The 26,026-nt window shown below is 39.8% G+C and overlaps 1 protein-coding gene across 8 annotated transcripts in view; it reads left to right on the forward strand.

Moving 5' to 3' along the window:
- The window catches only part of PTK2 (protein tyrosine kinase 2), a 224,564-nt gene that overhangs the window by 172,875 nt on the left and 25,663 nt on the right, over positions 1-26,026 (forward strand). For 6 of the 8 annotated variants that reach the window (XM_088148916.1, XM_088148917.1, XM_088148915.1 and 3 more), the window contains 7 exons: positions 47-162; positions 1,592-1,692; positions 3,375-3,464; positions 6,139-6,343; positions 11,765-11,876; positions 18,915-19,001; positions 23,884-24,021. In XM_088148916.1, coding sequence (XP_088005042.1) covers positions 47-162; positions 1,592-1,692; positions 3,375-3,464; positions 6,139-6,343; positions 11,765-11,876; positions 18,915-19,001; positions 23,884-24,021 — 849 coding nt within the window. The remainder of the gene's footprint in view (positions 1-46; positions 163-1,591; positions 1,693-3,374; positions 3,465-6,138; positions 6,344-11,764; positions 11,877-18,914; positions 19,002-23,883; positions 24,022-26,026) is intronic. The other 2 variants (XM_088148918.1, XM_088148919.1) reach the window with 1 other exon arrangement.

The raw sequence follows: 26,026 nt of genomic DNA on the forward strand, positions 1-26,026 counted from the left end.
TTGTTTTCGCTTAGTCTGACCTCTCTCTCTCTCCTTTATCCTGTAGCTGAGATCATTTTTGCAAGTAAGAAAATACAGCTTAGATCTGGCATCTCTGATACTTTATGCTTATCAACTTAGCACAGCACTTGCCTACTTAGAGAGCAAACGGTTTGTACATAGGTAAGATCGTAATCAGCATGCAAAATATTAGCATCGAAAAGTAGTATATATCACTGTCCGATTTAACAGCCAAGCTGGGTGTGATGGTAAGGGGTTTTCTAATCCAGAACTCCCATTTTCCATTATTTAATTTTTTAAAAATGTAATGAACAAATGCAAGTGTGCGAGTAATATTTTAATATTTCAGAACCCACTTATCTTCACCCTTGATTTATAGGTCTCTTTGTGAATATTATTAGTTGAGAATCCAGCAGCATGCAAGAGACTTGGCAAAGGGTGACATCTGCTGGGCAGCCTTTTCCAATGTTTTCTAAAATAGTTGCACCGAGTGAGTCAGAGAGAAGGTCTGGCAGACCTTCTTGCAATTTCCAGTTGCCATTTTGAAACAGTCTGTGACCTTCAAAGCATGAGATAGCAGTAGTGTTTTCCTGAAAACTCTTTAACACGTTTAACAGCAATAAATGGACTGCTTACAGTTTCATGGTAGTTAAAATGGAAAGGAATAGGAAGGATATCTGACATTTTTTAAGAGTAAAGAAAATGCTTCATTAAACATGGATGTCAGACATACTATACAACTTTGAGTTCACGCATACTTGAGGGTTCGAGGTATTTTTGCATACATTATCTTCTAATCCTTGCAACAACCTTTTATAGTAGGTTGTTAATAACAAGACCAAGGCAAAGATGCAAGCTGTCGATTCAGAACTCAGATTCAAACTAGGTGCTTCTAGGCAACTAGAATCTTGCATTTTTTTTTCCTGCATTGATGTGCATGCTGTTAGACGCTTGTACATTTCATTGTGAGGAGATTGGAAAGGCCTGAGCAACATTAATAGGAAGATTGCTCCGCTCCTTTTTTCCCCCTCCTGCTTCTCTAAACATCTGGTACCAAATGGAATTGCCACAGTGATGGTGGCATCCTGACATTATTAGAGAGGGTGGAGATGAATTGGTTAGACTGGTTTTTTGCATTGGGAGATTTAGGCCGCTTCCCCTAAAACTATCCCCAATGTGAATTTTTACAGGGGTGGGTGGGGTGCTTTCTGGGGGTCAGAATTCTGTGCTCTGGAAACTACAGAAGTGGCACTATTGCGTGCCTGTGTTTTATGATGATGCAAAGCCGATTCCACAGCTGGAAGCTTTCTGTGCAAAAATTAGTGGAAGGTTTAATTGATGAGGTCTTAGTAAGGATACCCAGTACTAATCTCTCTAGACATTGATTGTCCTTATATTCAGCTGTAGCCGTTCACTCCAGCTAGACTTTCATACAGTATATAGTGCGATATATTGCACCCTTTTGTTGGAAGAAAACAGGAGCGCAACAGTTTCCTGGTATGAAAATAATGTGATTAAATGTGCCCAAGATGTCTAATGCTCAGGTGCTGATGCCTTAAATTGAAGGATTAATGTTTATGTCTTCTACCAGGGATATTGCTGCTAGAAATGTGCTGGTGTCCTCTACAGACTGTGTGAAATTAGGTGATTTTGGTTTGTCTCGGTATATGGAAGATAGCACATATTATAAAGGTAAGGAAGGGATGTGTCCACACTATCATGGTCTATAGTATCTCTGTTGCTTAAAGAGAGTATCCTGTCCTAGACTTACTCCATAGGGCATAGGGCAAGAGGTATAGTCAGACAGTCCAGAATCAAAAACCAGTATAGTCAAGGTCCAGTTAAGTGTTTTATTGAAAAGGTCAGTAGCAGTGTGTTGTCAAGTCTAGTCCGAGTTTGGCATCAAGTAACAAGGTGAGGCTGCCATAGAAATGCTTTCTGTATTTGACTGCTCAGGGACGAGCTTAAATTCTGGTAGTTTCTGGGGCCCATCAGAATATAGCTGATGCTTATGAAAGCTAAGTGCAGAAACTGGGTACTTAGGAATAATAGCCTACTCTCAGGTAGATTAGTATTCCCACTCTCGTGTTTCTTGGTTGCTCAGGATAGTGGTGGTCCTCACAGGCCTGAAACAGACATCTTTGTGTTCAGGTCACAGTCCAAGGCTGTAGGGTTAGAGGCAGCAGAGAATAGCTTATGAAGATCTCACTGCTAGCTGGACCTTGGCACTACTAGATCAGGCTCAACAGATTCTTTACCGAGCTCCTGTTCTTCTCCTTCCTCCTTGGCAGAGTTGTACAAGGGAACCATGGCAAAGAATTGATCTGGTTTACTAAATCGCTTAGGTTAAAATGGGAAACAGTTACATATGAACAAATAGAAGAGCACTGGAAATAACACAAATGTTCCCCAGTTGCAGAATTATATATATGTACAGCATGTATGCTATTTTAATGCTTTCCTATACCTACAGCCTGTCACCAGTTATTAATAAAGGGGGGCTCCAAATTCAAGGGGGAGCACATTGTGGATACTACATCTGGGAAGGAAAAAAATAAACTGGGGAAGAACCTGCCTCAAAATATCTGATGGGTAGACTAAATGTCAGGAGCTTTTCATTAATGGTGCCACAGCTGTAGAAGACCTTCCTGTCAGGATGCTTCAGGCTTGCCTATTTGAGTATCTTTGGGCAATTTTGAAAGGCTGCCTGTTTTAATGTTGATGGTATTTCCATATTTTTGTTGTTGATGGTTCTGATTTTATAGTCTGATTACATGTGATAAAAATTAGGACAAGTATTGTACCAGGGATACAGTTTTTGGGGTGTAAACATCTGGATGACTGCTAGATGGTATTGGATAGATACAGAAAACTGTTAACTCTTTACCGCCATGTTGTAGTCATTCGTATTTTTGCAGCCCAGCTGTGGAATGACTTTGTCACAGTTGGGTTGGTTTCTGTGCAGCTCTTTGTGGCTAGGCATCTTTTATTCAAAGGTATTTACTTAATGTTCAAATGTTCATGAGATATGACAGTATAAGATCAAGGTGACGGGTGAATCCTACATAGCTCATTTATAAAAATAGTGGCATACATTGAGTTTCATTATCAAGCCTTCCTGTTTTCCAGCAATGATTATTTGGGGGCCAAAATTCATTTTGGTCGCTGTATGATATGTATAACAATAGCAATCCAATTACTGGCTCAACTTGGTGAAAAATTCAGCCGGTACATTTAAATCAGGCAAATATGCATGTGTATATACTCAGCAGCTCACAGCACCCTTTAGTGTAAGCCAGTCACAGCAATGTATGGAGTGGAGCAGAATATTGATTTTTAAGAGGTCCTGAATGGATTTCGTTTGTGCATTTTAGCTTCAAAAGGAAAATTGCCCATCAAGTGGATGGCCCCAGAATCCATCAACTTCCGACGTTTTACCTCAGCCAGTGACGTCTGGATGTTTGGTAAGAGAAGATCAGCAAGGCCTGTTTCCTATACCTCTGTGCCCATTTTAGACTGTTTATTGAATGTGTATCCTCCTTGCCTGCTAATGAATAGCACTCAAAAAAATGTACAACATGTACTAACTAGATATACATAACTATTTACCCAGACTTAATGTTAAATCTGTGCTGCTGCATTTTTAATTTTCTGTTGACCTTCTGGTTGTCCCCCCCCCCCCCCGTTTTCTTGTTTGTTTTCATTATTTTTTAAAATTCTGTATATAAAAAGCATAAGTAGAAAACATCATTTGTTTTGATAGCTTCCTGGGCAATTACTGATGTTAACATGGTTTCAGTTGAAACTCCTTTGCTGTTTGCTGAAGTCGTTAACAGAAAAGCTGTCAGTAATTTCTATAGATAGGAACAAGTCTGTGAGAATTAGGGGGGGAAAGGACAGCTAGCTCTTATTGTTATTGATATAATGACAAAGCTCAATTGAACAAAGTGATTATAGAAATTGTACTCATTGGCCAGTTGTGTACAAATGTTTTTATTTTTGAAACAAATACTCATGTTGTATATCATAAAACAGATTTTTTTAAAAAAGAAAGCATTGAGTACTAATAATGGAGTTTTTACAATGTTTACAATGTTGAATAATAATAGAGTTTTTGAGATACTAATCTCAAAAAAAGAGACCTCTCTTGTGATGGGTATCAATACATTTGCTACATTAATTCAGTTAAGTACTGAATGAATTAACTACAGTGTTTTTATTAATACAGAACAGAGTTTGGTAGACTTTGAATGCCATAGAGCTAAACTCTGTGGTCTTTTGTAGGTATAAAATCCCTTTAATCTGTAAAGTTCAGGTGCAGGAAACACCATTTGGATTTAATGGATGTTCTGCTTTAGCAGACATCTTTTCCCCATACAGTATTGATCTGTTAAATCAAAGCTTTACTATATGTGTAGTGCATAAAATCCAACCAGCCCAAAATGCAAAAGCCCTCCAGTGATTTATTTCCAAACACCTTTTTCAAAATGTGTGAGAAGGGGAAGATAACAAGAAAGATATATCCTGAAACTCCCTTTGGAAGAGTTTCAGAACTTTCCTATAATGGCTGAAGGGTTTTGTCATGACTGTAATATGCATCTCAAGGAGTAAGGTGAGAGGGGATTTTGGCTGTCTCAGAAAATTAAACAGAATGAGATCTGGTTGGTACTGTACTACTGGGAAATTCGACTGCTATAGAGAAATTCAAAGAACATCCTTGGAAAAGTGGTGGGAAACCACTTGCATATTATTGCCAAGAAAACTATATGGGAGCCACTACAATGTAATCAGAACTCAAACTTGAAGTTGAAGTTGAAGATTTTATCTAGAGTGATGGGAGAGGGGAACTGTATGAAAAAAAAAAATCACCAGTATGCATAAGCTAGGAGGAGGCAAACTGTTAGCTGCTTCATCCAGATGTCTTAGAAATGTACTTAAAAATGTTGACCATACTGTAGAGTTTGAGATTCAGCCAAATTTAAGCGATTGATACCAGGTTCTTGTTCTCTATACAGGATTAGTATTGTATGAAACTTTGACTGGAGCACTCTCTCAAAACTCCTTTGTAGAACAACAGTGGTCCTCTCACTTCTAAGGCTAAAGTGAAGGGACCATGCTTTGGTCCACTCTGAAGCTGCCATCAGTCATCTTCTACAGAGTTTGCACTTGGGTGTGAAAGTGACACCTCTTTAGCCTATGGAGTGGAGGAGATGGGGAGAAGGCTGTCTAGCTTCACCTTCATTATATTAATGCTCTCAGCATGCATGGAAGCTAGCCAGCCAATCTGGACATCCTCCCCCCTGCCTCGTTGAGGCTGGCCACAAGATTGCCTGAAACAAGCAGCCAATGCCACGTCGTTGTCTGGAACCCCCTCCTTCTCACTGAAAGTATTCCAGTGCTTGGGCCAGTGGTGGAGAAAGCTGAAAGAGCCTTCTCCCACAGTGCTATTTCTCCCAAACAAGTGCACTGTGTCTCTTTGGCACTGTTTGAATTGGCTTGATAAAACCCATCTTAGTCATTTCCTACAGGCCTAGAAGAGAGAGGCAGCAGAAAAGCAATCCTTGCCATGTGTATCTCCTGAATTGCAAGGGCAGGGCAAGTTCCAGTGTGTTGACATCAGTCAGAGAAAGGGTGATCCACACTGAGGCTGTTTCCCAGTGGAACTACAGCAATAGGTGGAGCAAGGTGGCCTGCATTGCTCCATTTTAGGTAAGGAAATTCTGTCTGTAGCCAAAAGGAGGTGGGGCATCTAAACCTTGATTGTTTCCCCGTGATGTTTCAGCAATTTACATGGGAACGAAATTTCTTTTTTTCTTGGGGCTGGTGTTAACTGGCTGCATTTTTCCCTTGCTGGTTGGAGCAAAGATACCAGGGTAAATTGTAATGGTTATAAAACACAGCAGGTAGGTTCACAGTTCATTCCTGAGGAAGCTTGCAGCTCCATTTGCTTGCCAGCTTGTGTCATTTCTAATAAATAATTACCCATTCTCAGACAGATAGTCATCAGCTACCTGTAGACATGAGTAAGACCTCCACTTTTATTATCTCAGGAATTAAGTTGGCTGACTTTTCTGAATATTCAGTTTCACCTCAGCTGCTCACTTTCTGAAGAGTTGGCTTTCCTTCTTCATTTCCTAGGTGTATGTATGTGGGAAATCTTAATGCACGGGATAAAGCCTTTTCAAGGAGTGAAGAACAACGATGTGATTGGCCGGATTGAAAACGGCGAGCGGTTGCCAATGCCACCAAACTGCCCGCCTACTCTTTACAGCCTAATGACCAAATGTTGGGCGTACGATCCCAGCAGGCGCCCAAGATTTACAGAACTTAAAGCTCAACTGAAGTAAGAATTCCTATCGTATTTGCTCACATGTAATATTCTAATCTTTTTGTGTGAAAATAATAGTCTTTAAGGGGGGGCAATGATTGAGATTTGTTTGGAGCAAGGGATACAGTGGCATTTCCTTGCAAACCAGGTTTTCATTATTCTTGATTGCAACTTGGAATACTATCATTTTAAATTAAAGCAACATACCAAAAGAATAACAGAATAACTGTAATTTGAATCCTATAATAGTAACATAACTGCTCTGTTTTATACTTTTCTGACAATATGTCAGTGGTGCCTCTTAAATTGCTGCCAAATGCTGTTTCTGGAACAAGTATTCATCTTTAAATTCCTGTCTCCTTTTCACAGTTCTTTGTTTTCATATTGACCATGTTGTACTACTTGTGTTTTCTTGGTTGCAAGAGAAGGTGTTCCCATCACTGCATTTGGGCCACACAAACATTGCTTCTCTTGCTGCTTAAAACTTCAACCTTCTTTGTAGAGGCTAGATGTATATCGCTTATAGATTAGCTCTGCAGATAGTATCTTAAATCTTCAGATGTTGTCTGTTCATTCTGCTTTTCTGTGACACAGATGTCCAATAACTCTTAATAACATTCTGCTTTTCTGTGACAAAGATGTCCAGTGGCTATTAATAACTGTGATAAGCAGGATAACAATATCAGAAATAAATAAAATAAAATCCCAAACAGCCTCCAAACTCCACCCCCCAAATACCAAAGCAGGGTTCTATTATAATCTGTATATAAATGGATAAGTGTCTTTTCAAAGGTACTTCAGAATAATTTGTTTTCCATAACTTGCCAGAAAGGGAGAAGCAGTAGGCCTAGCAGTTCCCTTTTCTCCCTGGCCTTTGTTCCATAGCTGTGGAGCTACAACTGAAAAGCTCCTGTGCCTTATGTCACTACAATAGTGAAGGGACATGAAAACAGGGCTTCAGATGTGGAATCCTGGAGGGGATATTTGGGGAGAAATTGACTCTAATAGATCATGGAATAGTGTTTGTTCCTAGTTTAGCAGAATAAAATAAAATACCACTGAACTTTTTTCATGAGAGGCCCAGAAATGAGTCACATCTCTGATTTCAGCCAGTCTGGCTTTAAATAACTTTCATCAACTTTTTTATTTTTCTTCTTTTCTCTGCACAAAGAGAAATGCTTTTGGCTTCACCATCACTCCATAAAGGCTAACTCAGCCCTTTAGCCTGAAGCATTGGGAATTCCCTTCTGGTGAGGCAACTGTGGGCAGTTGAAAGGGAAAACATTTCAGATCTTACATTATGATGTACCCACAAAACGATGCTATATCCCAGTTCAGTTTCCTTTTTTGTATTTTCTATTGTCATCATTTTTTTGTTTGATTTCCATGAGAAAGAAGTCCTCTGCTGTTATATATTTTGTACAAAGCTAATGATTTCGAGATAGATGACAAGAAAAGTAGCAGGTAGCCGAGGGGTTCTTGTCTTAGGTAAGGAGCTACTTCTGTGAGTTTGATAAGCTGGGATTCCTGATCCTGGAAAGTCAGTGAAAGGTGAATAGATGAACCATCATTTCATACATTTCAGTCCTTTCCTGCCTTGTAGACATACTTTTGTGGGAGAAAGCTAGTGTTTCAAACAAGCAGTGTCTCCTTCAGCAGTACAACATTAGGTGTTTTTTATACCATATTCCATTTCTGATGAAATAAAATTGTGCATAAGTGTTCAGATTTTAAGGGGCTATAAAATCTAACAATAAGCTCATACTCCACTAAGTTTCTTAGGTGCAGCAAAAAAAGGTTTCTAATGCTGTATTGCAACCTAACTTATGGTAAATAGGCCCAAATACAATACCACCGCAAAGGATTTATTTTAGCTTTTATTTAGTCTTGTATATCCCACTTTGAAATCCACAAGGCCATTTATAGAAGTATAGAAGCAGAGGGCAGGAGCAAAAGATTTCTGAAGCTTTTAACTCTTTCTAGTGGTGAATTAGTAGTTTTATTTCCTTTAATTGTGAGATATGGGTAGCAACTTTCCATCTTAATTTACCTTGTTACTTAGTAAGTTAGGTATAGTTTACCAATGGAGGTGGTGGCTTCTCCATCTCTGGAGGTCTAAGAAGAGACTAAACAGCTACCTCTCATGGATGGTTTAATTGGTTTTCCTGCACATTGCTGAGGGTTGCATTATATTCTCCTTATGATCCTTCCAACTCTATGATTCTGTGATGAGATGAGGAATTTTCATTGCATCTTTTAGTCAGACAAACTGCCTGGGTGAGAAAAGTCACTATTAATCCTCTTTAACATGAAAGAAACTAAATTTAAGATTAGCTTTGGAGTTATTTCCATCCATACTGAACTCCATAATTCTTCCTTATCACGTTGGTCTGAAAGAGATTGAAAAGGTTTGTTGAAACAGTACTATTTGCTTAAGATTACAGGGAAAAATAATGGACATTACCCAGGACAATGAAATTTTTATTTGAAAATGTATTTGGATAGTGATTTCAAATTAAATGTCTAAATTTCTAAGGAATAAAGTGAATGTCTTGAAGCTGTTTTAAAATCTGGCAGATGCAAACGGCATGACATGACATGCCCTTTTACTTGCTTGCTTTTCTGTAGTACAAATAACAGTAAGTTTGGGAAAATATGATTCAGTTTGACTTTCATAACCTTCTCTGAGTTCTAGTCTTTAAAGGCTAAGAGTGTATTTAAAACAGCCATAAAAAGGGTAATCAGAAATATCTCTAGACATTGTGCTATTCCCCACTGACCCTCCAAGTGCTCACACAAAGACAGTTCTTTGATTATTTTAATCCTTTGTTTTGAACAGTCCAGAGCTTCTCATAGTTATTTCCATTCTATGTTTTCTTCTTTGTCAGAGCAGAGAGAAAAGCATCTGAAGACTGGCTCCATGTCAGCTGGTTAGGATTTGGAAATGGAGTTGCCTTGATGCCACTCTCCTTAAAGGCTGCTTGTCCCAGATGGACCCCTGAATTGGGGCTTCTGTTTAAGCCAGGACTGAGTACGATTTAGATTAGGACCCAGGACTCACTGCCACAGCTCACTTTAGCATGTGGATTTCTAGAATATTAAGAGCAGCCTTCCCAACTTGGTGTCTCCACATACATACTCTTGACTGGGGATTGTGGCTGTTGCAATCCAATACAGCGGCAGACCAGTGGGTGGGGAAGGATAATGAGAACTTGTGAGAAAAATATCTTTTTTGTGCTCCTGATAACTGTAGACAGCTACTACACAGTGGATTTGTTTGTTTGTTTGTTTGTTTATTTATTTTTAAATTTGTATGCCGCCCATCTCCCCGCAACGGGTGACTCTGATTACCGACCCAATTGGCAGAATCCTCATGGAAGTGATTTGTTCCTATTACTTGTAGCTTCCCCAAGGTGTTGGGGATATCCTAGTTCCCTGGCTTTGGAAACAGAGGGAGGTCTGACTTCAAGGCAAGTTGTTTTACAGCTTTTCTCCTTTTAGAAGGTATATTTTCAGAAATTCACAGCCCTCTGGCACATAAGCCCGTTTTTATGGTATACCTCAGAAATATATTGATTAAATCCAAGGACAATGAAAAGAAAGTATTTGCTGCATCTTTTAGGCAGTATTTTCAAGGCACATGTCAGAAACATTGTGGCAATGAGCACAGATAGATGACCAGACGAATGGCAATGAATTCAGGATTTTCTTTTAGCTTCCAGTGAGCAGGCATTTCTCTAGCTCTGTATCTTCCACTGTCTGTTTCCTCTGCTTGTGACTTTGGAAAGCCTTCGTGTGCTGTGGCAACAAGCCCATGTTTTCCACCAGACTTTTAAACACAGCAAAGATAATCTTGAGGAATAAATTATTAATTATACGCACACAAATCTGTTTCTTGAGAATTACGGTGTGGTCAAGGTAGAGGTGGCATGAAATAGCTCACGTACTAAAACTGCGGCTGCGATTTTGCTGGGTTAGCAAAGGGTTGAGAAAGCTGAGCAAATCCCTTTGCCACTGAAGAAGAGGAATGGAATGGAACGCTCACTGTACTGTCATAAAATTTTGTGATTTAAATAGAGTTGGTACCCTTCAGAAGAATGCAGAACCTTGCAAAAAGAGCCAATGTGTACACACCACAAGCAAAGACCCTTCTTTCAAACTACCTGTGAAAAATAATTTTCTTGCCCTTTTTTCCTTTGCTTTGTGGCAGTTGGAGCATGTTCTAAGTTAGTCTGTTGAGTGATGAACTGAGATTGCAAGGAAGCACATTTCAAGTTTGCATATCTTCAGCAATCTGATGACATAAATTAGTATTGTAGTATCAGTTTCTTCAATCCCTGTAGAAGTGCCGAAGTGGTTTTCTATTTAGCAGAGCAAAGGAGCATTATCTGTTAGTGAGAAAATTTATTTTTGAAATGAGCAGTGGACTTGGGCAGTTTATCTTGTCCCTTTCATGCCTTACCCAGGTAGTTAAGTGAAGGAACCAGACAAAAAGGATGTAAATTCTAAGGAGCTTGTACAAAGTCTTGACTGGCATCCAGAAGCACTGTAGTTGCTCCTGTGCCAGGCTGATTAGCTTGCAGCTCTGGAGAGACCAATGTGGAAATGATCAGACCAGCTTCAAACTCCTATGAATACATATAGCATAGGATTCTATAAAGCTTAATGAATCTAGAAAGCTGCATCTCAAGGTTTTCATGATGGCTAATCTCCCAGTTGGCTAATTTGCATGGCAGGAAGAGAGTTGGTAAGTAGCTGAGGAACAGAAGTTAAAAAATTGTATTTATTTAAGTAGATTTGTTTTGCAAAGCAATTGTTGCATTTCTGCTTGTTTAACTTACAAAGGAGAATGTTTCATTTGTTCAGAAACGTTGAGATTATAGTTCATTTGCTAGTATGTTTGTGAGAGTCTTCCTAATCTATAAGATAGTCTGAAGCTTGTTTCTGATTTTTCAGTAATATGGCAACTTTACTTTCCACGTTGAATATATTTTCAAGTAAATATGTGCTTTCTTGCTTCAGTATAACTATATTAGAGCTTTTAAATCAAAAGGAATGGGATATATATTCATTCATTCATACAAATATTCATTCTTTCTTCTTTGGGGATTGTTCATAACTTTCTAAATATATCTTTCATTGGCATGTGTCTTAGTGTTTAAAAGTCTTACGTTTCAATGCCGAGTTGCTAATTTTGCAAAGGCATGCAATTCTCCCACCCCCATCTCCCATTCCCCCAGTATAGTCTTATAAAGTCTAACTGTTTCTGTTGCTGTCTGAAAAAGAAGACATATTTGTCTACCACATTCCTTACTAGTCTGCAGTCTGGAACCACTGATTTGGGGAATGTGCTCGGAGGAGACTTGAGGACGACATTTATTATATTCTGAGCCATAATGTCGTTTATCTTCAGTGCAATGCTTATTTTCCCCTTAGTACTATATTGGAGGAAGAGAAGCTGCAGCAGGAAGAACGAATGAGAATGGAATCAAGGCGACAAGTCACGGTGTCCTGGGATTCAGGAGGACCGGATGAAGCTCCTCCCAAGGTAATATTGGGTGAAGATGAGTCTATTGTATATCCTTTACCCTGAAGTAGTGTTAGTGCTTTATTCTGCTGGGTTGTAAATTCAAGGATGGGCAGTGCTGAGTCTGTATACAGACAGAGCGTTCCGTTTTGTTAAAATCCAAGCAACGATCTTTTTTTTTCCTGGTAAAATCAACAATTACCGCAGAGCTAGCTTTGATAAACTAGAAACGAACAAATAACGAATGAAGGTCGTTATCTGTAATGATTTGTTAACTTTTGGGGAAAAATTAAATACTTTGTTGATAATTGTTGATAATGTATTTCTGGCATGGTATTTGTTAGCTGTTGGAAAGAGGTACAGTTCTACTTTAAAAAAATGATACAGTCATTACTTCTAATAGCAGTACAGTTTTTATAGTGTTAGGCTGCTAACTATTCTTCTGTACATTCACATTCTCTTATTTGAATTCCCTCCTCCCAGAGAGCTTGTTTAGATTGTTTTGCCTCAGGTAAAACACTTTTTTTGGGGGGGGGGGTTCTTATTTGTCATCTCATAAACAACTGACTAGAGAGAATCCTTGATGTCCATAAACTTACATTTATGGCATCATAGAGAATCATTTCAAAATTAGTTCCTTCCATTCTACTTTATGCTGGGAGAGATCCTTATTCTGCAAATAATGAGAGTATTTGCTTACATCTGTTTTTACTTTGTCAGCTTGTCTTTTGGAACTTGAAGCCTTGGTGTTGCTGCTCATTGCAATTTTTATTGTGTTTCTTATCCTGACATGCATTTGTCTAGCCACTTTAAAATTGTGTCTTAAGAATTCCGTGTCATAAGTTTGCCTTGCAAATCTGCGTCCATGGTGGAATCACAGGAATTCATTTTGCATTCTTTACAAAATCAAGTGGAAGAATGCAGGATAAAGTCCAGAGCAGAGGTGGGATAGGATAGGATAGGATAGGATAGGATAGGATAGGATAGGATAGGATAGGATAGGATAGGATAGGATAGGATAGGGTAAGAACTGGGAGGAGTGAATGCACCAGCAAAACTTGTAGCATGGGAATGGGAGTAGAAGCAAGACAAAAATAGCCACCTTTCTAACAGAGAATGTTTCAGTGGGAATGTCATGTTTTTCTGAGGCTGCTTGTCAGTTTGAAAAGATTTTTCCTATTTGGGGTAGGCTAGGATCTGTTCTTTTGAACATTGAAAAATTTATTCCTTTTTGTACATTAATTTTTGAAATACTTATAGCCCCATACACCTGTGCATGTTAATTCAAGTATATTTTTATTTCATATAACTTGTCAGATGCATGGCAAGTGAGGTCTCAGATCTGCAAGGGCACAGTAATGAGAAGAACAAAGAAAGGCATGGATATTGAGTTCTGCCATCATTCAGTTCTTAACTAGCTCTCTGATCTGGAGGCCCACCAGGATTTACTTGAGAAATAAAGGCTTATGAAAGATGAAGAATAGGCTTTGGTTGTGGGTCACTGAAAAATTGTTAATTGTAAGTTATGTGCAATAAGTGTTGGATTGGCCACCTTTTCTAGAGGCTACTTTTGAATGGTTCTATTTGATCTCAGCAGAAGTGTTCCACGTCATCATCATCCTTAATCTTTCATGCAGGATCCTGCTTGAACCAATCCTTTCCTGTCTTCTTCTGAGTTGTTATGAAGCTTGTGAGGAAAACTGTATTGGAAATTGGGATTTCACTGGAAATCAAAAGCTAACAGTTTAAAGTTTGTCTTTCCCTGGTATTCAGTGAAGGTTAACTTAGAAAACAAGAAGGTTGTCTGTATATCCAGCTCACAGATCCATGAATATTACGTATTCCAGCCAGTATGAACATCTAGAAAGGCTTGTTTTAGAGTCTGCCAGTCTGCAAGATCTGTGGGCCAGACAGGCCTTCTTGGTGGCCTCTACTCTTTGGAATACTGTAACTCCAGGATGGCCCCCTCCCTCCTTATATTTAGAAGGTGAATTGAAACCGTGATATTTCAGCAGGCATTTGGACCCTAGTTTCTCCTCATGCTTCCTGTATATTTAATTTTCATTTGTATTTGTTTGGACTTTCTATTATGGTTTTAACTCTGTAGACCAGTTGTGTTATTTGCCGTCCAGAGTCTGAGTAAATTAGGGTAGCGTATAAATACAGTATATAGATAAAAATAAATATTCAGAAGCATATAACTCACTTTGACCTGTTAAGGTGTTTGCTCCAAATACAGTACATGCAGTGATTGTGTATATTGCGTAACAGGTGAAAGGGCTGCCTGTGTCTGGAAATTGAAGGTAGGCAGGCTGAGAAAGGCCCCTTAGTCAGCGGCTGAGGACATATAGTAGTCCTCGCTTAACTACCACAGTTGGGACTGGCAACTCTGTTGCTAACCAACACAATTGTTTAAGCAAGACATCGTGTGACTGTGCCAGACTTAAGATGTCAGTTTTCCCCGCGATTGTTAAGACATCACGTGACCACAACTTGTGATTTCATTGCCAGCTTTTCCATTGACTCTGCTTATTGGAAGCCGGTTGTAAAGCGAGCAAATGACGATTACATGACCACAGGGACACTGGGATGGTCATAAGTACAAGGACCAGTCGTAAAGTTACTTTTTCAGTGCGTTGTAACTTTGAACAGTCTCTAAATAGGACAGTTGTTAAGCGAGGATTATCTGTATTCTGCATGCTACATGTTCTTCAGTTCAGCTACTGGCATCTCTAGTCAAAAGGATTTTAAAGGTTTCGGGAAAGTTCCTGTCTTAGCTTCTGCTGTGTAGCTGATGGTCAGGTAGACTGTATGGAGTTAAGATAGGTCAGTGATCAGGCATTTTCACTTGTTAATGTAATCTGCATGTGAACCAAAGTCAGAGATTTGTCCTGGAGAGCAGGGATTTGTGACACCCTCTGCCTCCCCAGGTGTTCTTGAATTATTTCAGAAAAATTGGATCAACATTGAGGAAGCTGTGACTAAGTTCTTCTGTAACTTTTTTTTGTTCTAATATGGTTTTAACAAAATATTGTCTGCCCTCCAGGGTAGAGTAGGTTATACATTGAAAGGAATGAAATCTCATTACTGGATTGTCAATGGGCTATCTTTGCTATCTATATTGATTTACTCTGGGTGCTTTGAAAACATTGCCTTGCATTCTTAACTTACAAAGCGAATGAATGGTGTAAATTATCACAGCAGGTTGCTATGTGTATCAAACAGTATTGTTGAAAGGCATTACATGTTAAATTCTTAGAAGTAATCAGAGCAGATTTAATCATTTTCTTTAACATAATAAAGAAATACAGCTTTTCAAAGAAAATAGCATTACCAAATCCTTTGAAAGCTCTGATTAATGAGGAGTGAGATCTAATTAGCACATAACAGTTTGCAATCTTTTTTTTGTTGTTGTTTTTCCTTGAGATTAAGATGAGGATTGGCATGAGTGAAAAGTACAGTCTTCTAAAGACAATTTCTGCCTTCTGCTCTTGAATCTGGATGACTATTTCAGCCACCATGAAACTTCCCAGTAAAGCATGATGAGCCAACAGAAAAGCAGACACTGTCTGCAAAGAAGAAATATTCCTTATCTGTTGCCTCCTGATCATTTCTGGCCAATTTGGCAATGGGAATTGTAGTCCAATATATCTGCAAAGCCCCCAGTAGAGAAAAGGCTATAGTGGAATCTGTGAAGCACTTCAGTTTGTCACCATCTATGAGGTTCCCAGCAGTGCCAAAATCACATCATGTTTTGGCATTCTGGTGTTAACATCTGCTGACAGATGTTTCTCAGCATTCATAGTTCAGTCTTGGTGGTGCCCAAAAACTTCTCCCAAAGGTCTTGAATACATAAAGGCCAGTTCCACTACAATAATGTTACCGACGAACATTTGATGATATGCTTCCATATCATGTGGGTATCAGAGGCATGGATTTATTCCCCACATTTATATACAGATTAAGCACCAGATTATGTTTTCTGAACAGATATTCATTTATTTCAGTGCTAGGCAGTGTAGCAAGGTGAAGATTCTTTTCACCCAAAAGTTTTATTCCAGTGGACAGAATGGTGTCAGATTCATGCTTAGCTCTAGTTTGTTTAATATAACTGTCCATTTTTTATCTAGATGATATTTAAAGCACGTGCTTTTTCCAAAGTAAGGCTAAAACTCCTATATATTGTAAAACTTTATACATACCAGTCTGGTTTAGATATTCCATGTATCAAATTATAGGAAATTAATTGGACCACAAATCCATCATAGGCTTTAAATATCAGTATGAGATGGCTACTCCAAAACCAAGTTTTGATTAAATTTGGATAGCACCACTTATCAGAAACGAGTACCCTCTGTTCTCATAGCTTCAGAGTGTAGCAGTTACCTTAAGTTTGGTATAGAGGCTGGCTGTGGTGTGGAGCTTGAGGTGACACTTCTTGGCAGTGGCACTGGGGCTGAAGTAGAGGCCTGAGGGTGGGGGCAGCTGGCTGAGACTGCTGAAGACCACAGGCCTCTACTTCAGCCCCAGTGCCACCAGCGCCAAGGAGTGCCACTGTGCAGGGCAGCCAAAAGGGCAGAGATGGGGAGGAGATAGGTGGGTGGAGGGAGGGAGGGAGGTGCAGAGGGGGCAATCCCTTACCTTACTGAGGCTCGGGGCTGGGAGGACCAAGCAGGGAGTGGTTTGGATCGGGGTGGGTCCTCAGCTAACAACCAGTGGGATTCCATTAACGACAGTAATGGGGACTGCCAGGGTTGCTGTCGCTAAGTGATGGGGTCACGTGACATTGCACTTTATGGCCTCATTGCTTAACAACAGAAATTCTGGTCCCAATTACTGTCATAACTTGAGGGTTATCTGTATGGTATTTATTTTCTTTTACCAGTGCACTCTACTCTACATTTTGCAGAGAAAAAAAAATCTTGCCCAATATCTCTTATTTAGAGAAGAGAAATATTAATGCAAATTCCACAATAATTGCAATTCATTCTCCATGTTGAAGTCAGGGAGAATCTGTGGCTTAGGTAAAGTTGCTTATTGCAAGCATTAATGAACAGGAAATGTGTTTTGTTTTGTGTTTTGGATTAACCTGTAGAATTAACCTGTAGAATTAAATACGTAAGATGCGGTGATGGCCACTACTTATATGGCTTTAAAAAAGGATTAAATACATTCATGGAGAACAGGTATATCCGGGTCTTGAAGTCTCAATTGCATAAGTAAATATAGAAAAGTGCAAATACAATTTATGCAAGATTAGCAACATTATCAACACATGTGTGATGCACAGCAGTGTACTTCTGCATTTACTTGCTTGCTGTGACCAGTGATTACCTGCTTTCTTTTGAAGTCTGCACAGCACAGAAGGGCAGACACCCATGCCCATGCCTGTCTCTGTGCTCACAAGGTTCTTCATGAAGAAGAATGGCTCAAGTGCACATATTGCCTTAGCCACCAGTCTCTACTAATACTGGTTTAGGAGGTCCAAGTCTGATTGCATTGCCATGCAGAACAGCAGATAAGTGGAGTTCTGGATGAGAACATCCTGAGGATTCAAGTACTGGGAAGGCCATGCATGATAGTGCTGGTTAAGCATCTATCTCCCTTTCATACTCCAGCAGAATTATTCAGGAATTTTATGCCACTAATCTGTAGGAATCTTAATGCCAAACACAGGGCCAGGTATGCCTGACCCTGTTCAGGCATAGACTGTCTTGCAGAATTGGATGCAATTGGTGGGCAGGGCAACCAAAAGTTCCTGACTGGATGTCTTTTTTATACTGGCTTCTCTATGATGCTGAAGCCATTATTGAGTTTTGATTATCCTGATATGTCGCTCTCAGCCATGCATGTTTGACAGCCCTTTATGAGGTAGGTCCAGCACTATGCTGTGAAGCAGCACTTACATGTAGGAGGGTCCTACAACACAACAGCAGATATTCTTTAATCCCATCCCATCTCTACTAGTGCAGGAATTGATAGGATGCTCATCCTCTATCTCAAAGGTACCAAAATTCTGAAGTAAAGTGTATGTATGTGACTGGATCTGCTGCTCTCAACAATCCCAGCACTTCCTCCCCGCTGAAGGTACCCAAGGTTGTTTTATAGTTGGGGTCAGGCAATTGGAGGAGGGGCTGGAAGCCACATGCTGAAAGACTAGTCATCCAAGGTCATCCAAGGTCATCCAATTAATGATAATTACCATTACATATGAAAGTTTAGCTACCCTCCCATGTTAATGGCTAATGCTGCTTCACCCTTTTTTATGGCACCCATTTCTGTGTGCTTTAGAGCAGATGTTTTGCCACTTGTTGACAGCATGGCAAGGACAGTTGCATGATTTCCAAGTAGGTCTTCAAGAAGTTGCTTAATATCTTGGCCCCTGCTAACCTATATCTAGTAGCTTGGGTCTCCAAAATTAAGACCTGAAGTGCTTCCAGACTATGCTACCCGTGATGTCACAGCAACCCTGCTTTAATGATTTTGGTTTACCTGCTGATTCCTCAGGATAACCAACAGTACACTGCCCAGAGTCACTTAAATGTGAGATGGTTGGCTGTATAAATATGATGAATGAATAAATAAATAAATAATTTTAAAAATTATCAAGGGTGGATTGGGATTTAGGAGGACACCCTTCCTGTCGCGATCCCATAGGTTTCTAGGAGAGGATAGTGTGTCATTAAGTGAGCTCTTCCAACCATTGTCTTCTCTGATGGTGCACAAGGAAGATCTCTCCCTAACAATGGGCTCTCAGTCTCACCCAGCATGCCAGGGAGGAATGGGGAATCTCCATGAAGCAGTCACTACTTCTCCATCTTAGCTAGCATTATTTGTTCTAATCTTTTCTCTGAATCAAGAAACTCCTTCTCCCTGCTTCGGCAATAAAAGGTGTGTTTGTGTCTTCTGTAGAGTTTTAATTTCCACAAAAGATGGTTGCCTTGTATGAGTTAAGATGAGAAATGTAAACTAAGTCTGTTAATGTCATCCTTCTTTTAAAATGTCCATTTCAGTAGACCATTGTGAATTGCTGATTTCTTAATTTCTTTCTTTTTCTAGCCCAGCAGACCTGGTTATCCTAGTCCAAGATCAAGTGAAGGATTTTATCCCAGTCCACAGCACATGATACAACCCAATCACTACCAGGTAAAAAAATACAACTCTTCTTCCGTAGCCTTAATGTCTTTCAATCCAAAGTGTTTGCAGGAGAAAGGAATAATATTGTATATGTTTGGTTTTTTAAAAAAATTTATTAACCAGGTTTAAGGATGTATGATTCATATAATTAAGGGAGCACTCAACATGTATGTGGACTATGAGTAACTCTGATGTACTTTCAAGAGAATTTAAAGCACACCCTCCTTTAGGCTGAGGGCAGGAAAGAAGATCACATTTAATTAATATTAAATTCAATTAATAGGATTTTTTTCCATCATACATTTCAAAATTTTGCCATGCTTCCACACTGAAAGTTACAATTTAACCAAAGCTTTTGGAGATCTCTGAGAGTCCACCCAAGGCTTCTGAGGCCATCTGCAGTTCTGGTCCTTTAAGAATCATTCAGGGGTAATCAGGGGACTAAAAATGAAGCGCTATGAAGGGAGATTAAAGGAGCATATTTAGCCTTGAAAAAAGACAACCAAGAGGGATATATGACCCCTCAAATATTTGAAAGGACGTTAGATAAGTAGAGGTCCAGACCTGTTTCCTCAGTCCAGATTGAAGGATATGGAATATTGGATTTGACTTATAGGAAGGCAGATTCTACCAAATGCTGGGGGGGGGGGGGAAATCCTGAAGGTAAGAGCAGTTTGTCAAACCAGTTACCCAGTGTAGTGGTGGAATTCCCTTCACTGAATATGTTCCAGCAGAAGCTGGATGGCCATCTGCCTGGTGGCCCTTGTCCTGACTCTTTGATTCTGTGCCAGCAGCTTTGAGGCAGATCCCCAACCTTGAGAAACAAAACATTTCTGAATGCTAAAGGAAGTGGGGAGATGTTAGTTTGGACAAATAGCGTATATAATATAGATGAGTTTATTAGCAAATATAGAGAAAAATGAAGAAAATGCTGATAACAGGCAATGAAGAAATGGCAGGGTTTGGTTGTGGGTAAGGGGTGTTGAGTCTTTTCTAAAAGGTCAGTATCTGGGGCTGAAGGAAATAAGGACATCTCTTCTTTTTTAAAAGAGTATAAGAATTTTATCAATTTGAGGAAAAATGATAAGAGGACATATTTGTCATTTTAAAGTCTGATGTGCTGTTGACACCGAGTATAAGAAACACAGATGAAATTTTAAAAATGGGGCTAAACAGAAGATGAGAGTTCAGAACAGAAGTAATTAGATGTAGGCGCCGTTATCTTAACAGTGCAGCAGGAATGTCCCTGTTTTATACAGAACTTTTGCAATTGTGCTTCTTTGATCTTGCTGTAAGTTGCAAATGTCACACAGACTTGAAAGTAATTAAGACTGTGCCTCCTTGTGCACCTTTCATATCCTTTTAGAAGAATCATTTTCTTTTTTGTATGGTGTATTATCTGAGTATTTCTGACAGAATTATTGCAAGAATGCACACAGGCATGCAAATCTTGTAATATGTTGAAAGCATGCCTGTACATTTTAAAACCAGCCTTCTTTTAAAATACTTTTGATTCACATTGGAAGAACTATTAGAACATCCTTCAGTTACTTGGAAACAGCTATTTACTAGCTTTCTATTCTACACTTGCAAGCTGTTCAGATATACTGGAGAATATATTTAGCCAGATACAGCAATCATAATGTTTATTGATCTATGTGAACACCATGTGCTTGTATATCATCTGTGTATCAAAAGTTCTAATACGTTTATACCATAAGAGCATAGGTGAAAGGTCAGAAGCAGTTCAGGAATTCATGACCACCATGATAGCCATGGGCTTGTCATAGGTCATAATGGGCTTAACTCTTGTGGGAGGCTGCAGATGAGATCCAGTTTTTATCTCAGTAAATGCAAGATTAGGGAATGATACCATATTCACTCTCCCATTGCTATGGAGCTGACTGGTGGTTACAGCCTCTATAGGGAGGATATACCTATTCAGTCAACCTAAGGCACTTGATGGTTTCTGAGGGGGCTTGGGAAGGTTCCCAAGGTTTTGGTGGGCAGTTCTATTGAGGCTTTGATTGCCTCTTGGAACATAGAGGCAGTGGTTGCCTTAGAAAAAATGCCCACAGCATCACTGGTAGAAGACAAAGAACTGATCCAACTGAATTTGGGTAAAAGTTCATGCTCGAGCCTACCTCATGGCAATGCAGGTAGTCCTTGCTTAACAACTGCCCTGCTTAGTGACCATTCAAAGTTATGATGGCACTGAAAAAGTATCTTTACGACCGGTCCTCAAATTTACGACCATCATAGCGGCCCCCAAGTGCCCCCATTTGGGGACTTCATAACTGGCTGCCGACAAGCAAACTCAATGGAAAAGCCAGCAGTGAAATTGCAAGTCGTGGTCATGTGATGTCTCACTTAATGACCATGGTGATTCGCTTAACAACTGTGGGGACAAGTAACGTCATAAATCGTGTGGTCACATGATGTCTCACTTAATGACCGTATTGCTTAGCAACAGAGTTGCCAGTTTCAATTGCAGTTAAGTTAGGACTGTAAAAAAGAGCAAAATACCAATATTTCACACTCTTATTGCATCCACTTCTTTTAAAGTGACTCAGACCCTTTTAGGCAGGGATGGGCTAAAGTAGCACCTGTTGATGCACTGTGAATAATTTTTGCAGAATCTGGTGGAGAAAATCCCAAGGATCTGCTCTGACCTGGAGGCCAGCTAGGCTAGTCCTGTGGGAGTGACTAAGATTACCTCACATTAATCTGGGATGAGTTTGAGTTTGTTGGTTCAAATAAAGTGGGCAGGGTTTCTGGTGACATCAGGTTGGTGAAAGACTCTAGGCAGCTGACAGAAGGCTGGATCAGGCAGTGGAAAATGCTTCTTTGAGTGAGGGGGTGGTGCCACCTGCCTTGGTGGATGTTGGCATGCCCCCGTCAAGAAACCAGTGTGACCCAGCTGACGTGGGGTGTTATAATCTTTTTGGGGGAAGATTGTTGAGAAGATGGTGGGTATCTTTATGGATCACCACTAAGGGTTGGAAGTGGGAGGTACTGTTCTGCAGTGATTATCTCCCCTTAATGGGATGGTTCCAGTCTATAGTGCTGGTGGGGAGAGATTGAATCCTAAGGCCCTCTATCATGAGGTCTCTCATGGTTTGATGCTCTCTCCATTCCTATTTAACATTGACATGAAACTGCTGGGTGAGGTCATCTTTAGGGATTTAGGTACCATCAGTTTGCTAATGATACTCAGTTGAACCCCAGGCTGAACAGGTGATGCAACTGAGTTGCTGTTGCATTGCTTGGAGGCTGACAGGACCTGGATAGGATCGGATCGGATTTATTCCAGCAAGTAATTATGAGATCAGAAGCCATCTGACTGTAGGGATGTGCTGACTCCAGTTTTAGACATGGTCGTGCTTCTCTACACTGAAGTGTCTCATACTTTGGAGGTCCTCCTGGACTCACAGCTCTTGCTTGAAGAACAGGTGACAGCTGTGACCAGGAAGGCCTTTGCAGAATTTTATCTAATGCTTCAGTTATGACCTTTTGGGGAGCAGGAGACTCTTCTTACTCACCTCCCATTTGGACTATTGCAATATACTGTACCTGGGAATATTCTTGAAAACACTTAGAGACTATAGCTAGTCCAGGATACTACAGTTAGTTATTAGCATGCCTCAGTTGGCTTTGTAACACCACTACTTTGAGATTTACACTAGTTACCAGCTGGCTTCTTGATGTGATTCAAGATGCTGGTTGTCACCTTTAAAACCCTTTGTGTTTCAGGACCTAGATATCTAAAGAATCACCTGCTTCCCAATAGTTTCTGCCCTGCCAATTTAATCAGAAAAAGTGGGCTGTCTCTGGATCCCTCTCTTAGGAATGCCATTGATGGGTTCTTGAAGATAGGCCTTCTTGATCTCTGCTCCCTTTCTCTGGAACAGCAACCTCGTGGACAATTGATGTGCCCCCATATACTTGGGATTCAGGAAGCCAATCAAAACTTGGTCATTTTGACAGGCCTTTGAGGAGGAGATGATATGAAAGGGATTAATCCTGTCAGTAATTTATGATTATATGAATTTTATAATTTGTTATCATAGGAATATGCTAGAGGGACTGTCTCATCCCCATTACATCAGCCCGTCCCATCTGGTCAGGCAGAGAGGGCATGTTGCGGACCCCGTAAGCGAGAGAATGTTGGTTGGCGGGGCCCAGGAGGAGATCCTTCTCTGCTGTTGCCCCCGCCCTTTGGAATATTCTCCCCCGAGAGGTGTGATGGGCCCCTACCCTCTCGGCTTTTGGAAAAGGTTTAAAGACCTGGCTCTGCAAGTGTGCATGGGGTGATATGGGCTCTAACCATCCTTGGGGGTGGTTAGCGCCCTGACAACTCTCCCTTGAATTATTCGCCAACTTTCCATCTTACTTGGAAGCTATTTATTATTAGGATTGTTTTATATTGTATTTTAATGAATTTGATCTTTGCTGTAAACCACCCAGAGTTGTTTCAATGAGATGGGCGGTGACAGATTCGATAAATAAAATTAAATAAATAAATATTGTATTATATTGTTTATTTTTGTCTGTTTTAATCTTGTCTATGTATGGTAGGATTGTAAGCCACTCAGAGTTGGTTGAAATTGGAGCAGCATATCAGCCTAGTAAAATAAATTAAAATAAATACATTTTTACATTTTTCTGGAACAAGTTATTGTTCAGCACAAGGCTAAGTATTAGGTGCATGTTTAGACATTAGATACATACAATCACATTTTGATTGGAAGCATCAGTACCAATTATTTTTTCATCCAATTATTTTTTCATACTTCTCCTGCCACTTCATTTATCTATAAATATCTACAACATGGGAATTTCTAATGTAAGACTTCATAATGTCCTGAAGCATTTCTCTATTTTTTGGTAGGTTTCAGGCTATCCCAGTTCCCATGGAATTCCAGCTATGGCAGGTAGCATTTATCCAGGACAAGCCTCTCTTTTGGATCAAACAGATTCCTGGAACCATCGGTCTCAAGAAATATCCATGTGGCAACCCAACATGGAGGTAATTTCCACCCAGCTATTTAGCAAACTTTTTTCCTCTCCATTCATTTCCTCTTTCTTATGTGTCTGTGTATGTATGCATATATTTTCTTCTTTAAACATTATGGTGGAATTGAAGGGCCACCTGGATTTGTCAGTTAATCTTTCCAATACGTTTTACATGGGTCCGCTCATGGATATTTCCTGTGAACTCATGTGGACTTTCAAGTTAGTCTAACAAAGAGCTATTTAGGAATACTTTAAAAGGACTAGTGGGATGAATGGTAGTACTGGAGTTCCTGTGGCTCATTATGTCAGTCAACTTGAATGTACATTTTGAGACTGCTGTTGAGGTTTCATGGCTTCCCTGGCAAGCATGGGTATATCATTACTGATTTTGCTGTCTCATTTTAGTTCAGTTCTTTCTGTTAGGTAGATTATGGTAGTCTAGATGTGGGGGAAATTTCTACAATTCTGCCAGAATTAGTATGGTTTACATCCTTTGCAGACATTCAAGACCAGTGAAGTTGCACAACCCAAGAGTTTGAAGGATTTGAATGCCTCCCTAGTAGCACTTGTGATTTACACATCATTTTGTTTTTACATTCAAAGACTTGATCAATCCTCTGAACAGAACCAAAAATCATTGATAATGAAATGGGTGGAATAATATTGATGGCAAATTTGGAATTAGTGTCACTGAATATGGGCTGGAATTCACTACAAGCTTTAGTGTAGTAGTGATGTCAACATATAAGTGCTTTTTGTACACTCTGAAGGTATGCACAGAATGCTTGCACAGGTGAGACCTATCACAAGTGTGTTAGGCCCTTGCCTGGATTATGAAAGCACTCAGGTGAGGGATGGCTGAGTAGAGTAACAAGCAGGTATGATTCCACCATGCCCAAAAGAGGCAATGATGAGACGTTTGTTTAATTATCTTCCTTGTTGGATTGTTTCTGCATAGCCTCCAGTGTATTTTGAAACTTCAGCTGTTCCAGAATGCTACACTATATTACTGATTGGGGTCAGCATGTGACTCTTTTATCATAATGATTTCTTCAACTATTGGACCATACCTGGATGCAATTCAGACTCTTGGTTATGCTTTGTAAAGCATTGCAGCACTTGGAGTCAGGCCATTTAAAATAACATTATCCCAGGCAGTTGGTCTGGATTTTAAGGTCCTTCCTATTTGCCTGCCACTGATGCTGCTTCTACGCAGTCAGGTTCTCTACCAAAGGAAGCCAGTCTGCCTCCATTTCTTGTTTTTTTTTTCCCCCCAGCAGGGTAGAACATCATTCAGGCACAAATTAGCATTTAAACTTGCTTCTTGGGGATAGAGAGTTTAGGATGGTGGGTATTGTTACTTCTTTTCTTGTGATTTTTTTAAGTGTCAAAGTAGAAAACAAACAAACCCAACCCTGCATTTAAGTTGGCTAACTCCTACACAGGTCTTAAAATATAATTAAAACCAGAGAGGGTTTTAAAAATCTGTATTTTATTGTTTGTTTCCTTGAATGCCATTTTTAGCAGAGGTATAATAAGGAAAAGTATATGAAAGAAAACAATTACAGATATTTCTCAAAGTGTGAGTAGTTGGACATCCATCCCGGCATACTAGTTTGTATCCCTTCTTTTCTGCAGGGTGCAGACTCTCACATGTAGCAACACACACACACACACACACACACACAGGCAGGCAAGTGAGAGAGAAAGAGAAAATGTACTTACCTCTTATACATTCCTTCACCTATTTCATCTCTAAACTCCTTGTTTTTCATAATCATTTGCCACAGCACACAGTAAACACATATCACAAGAAACATACATTCTGGAATACTTACATATGTACATTCATGCTTTATACATGAAAACCTGGTGAAGGTTTATGATGATCAGCAGAAAGCATTTGAAGCATTTGCTGATCATCCATTGTCAGTATGGGGATTCTTCCATGCTGAGAAAGAAGGGTGCTTTGGGGTGCCAAGAGAACTCCTGTGATGCTAAAAGTTGAGTAAATAGAT

Source organism: Python bivittatus, unplaced genomic scaffold (assembly GCF_059951505.1).
Source record: "Python bivittatus isolate LINGU-HERP-01145 unplaced genomic scaffold, Pbiv_v1 ctg000590_np1212, whole genome shotgun sequence".
NCBI lineage: Eukaryota > Metazoa > Chordata > Lepidosauria > Squamata > Pythonidae > Python > Python bivittatus.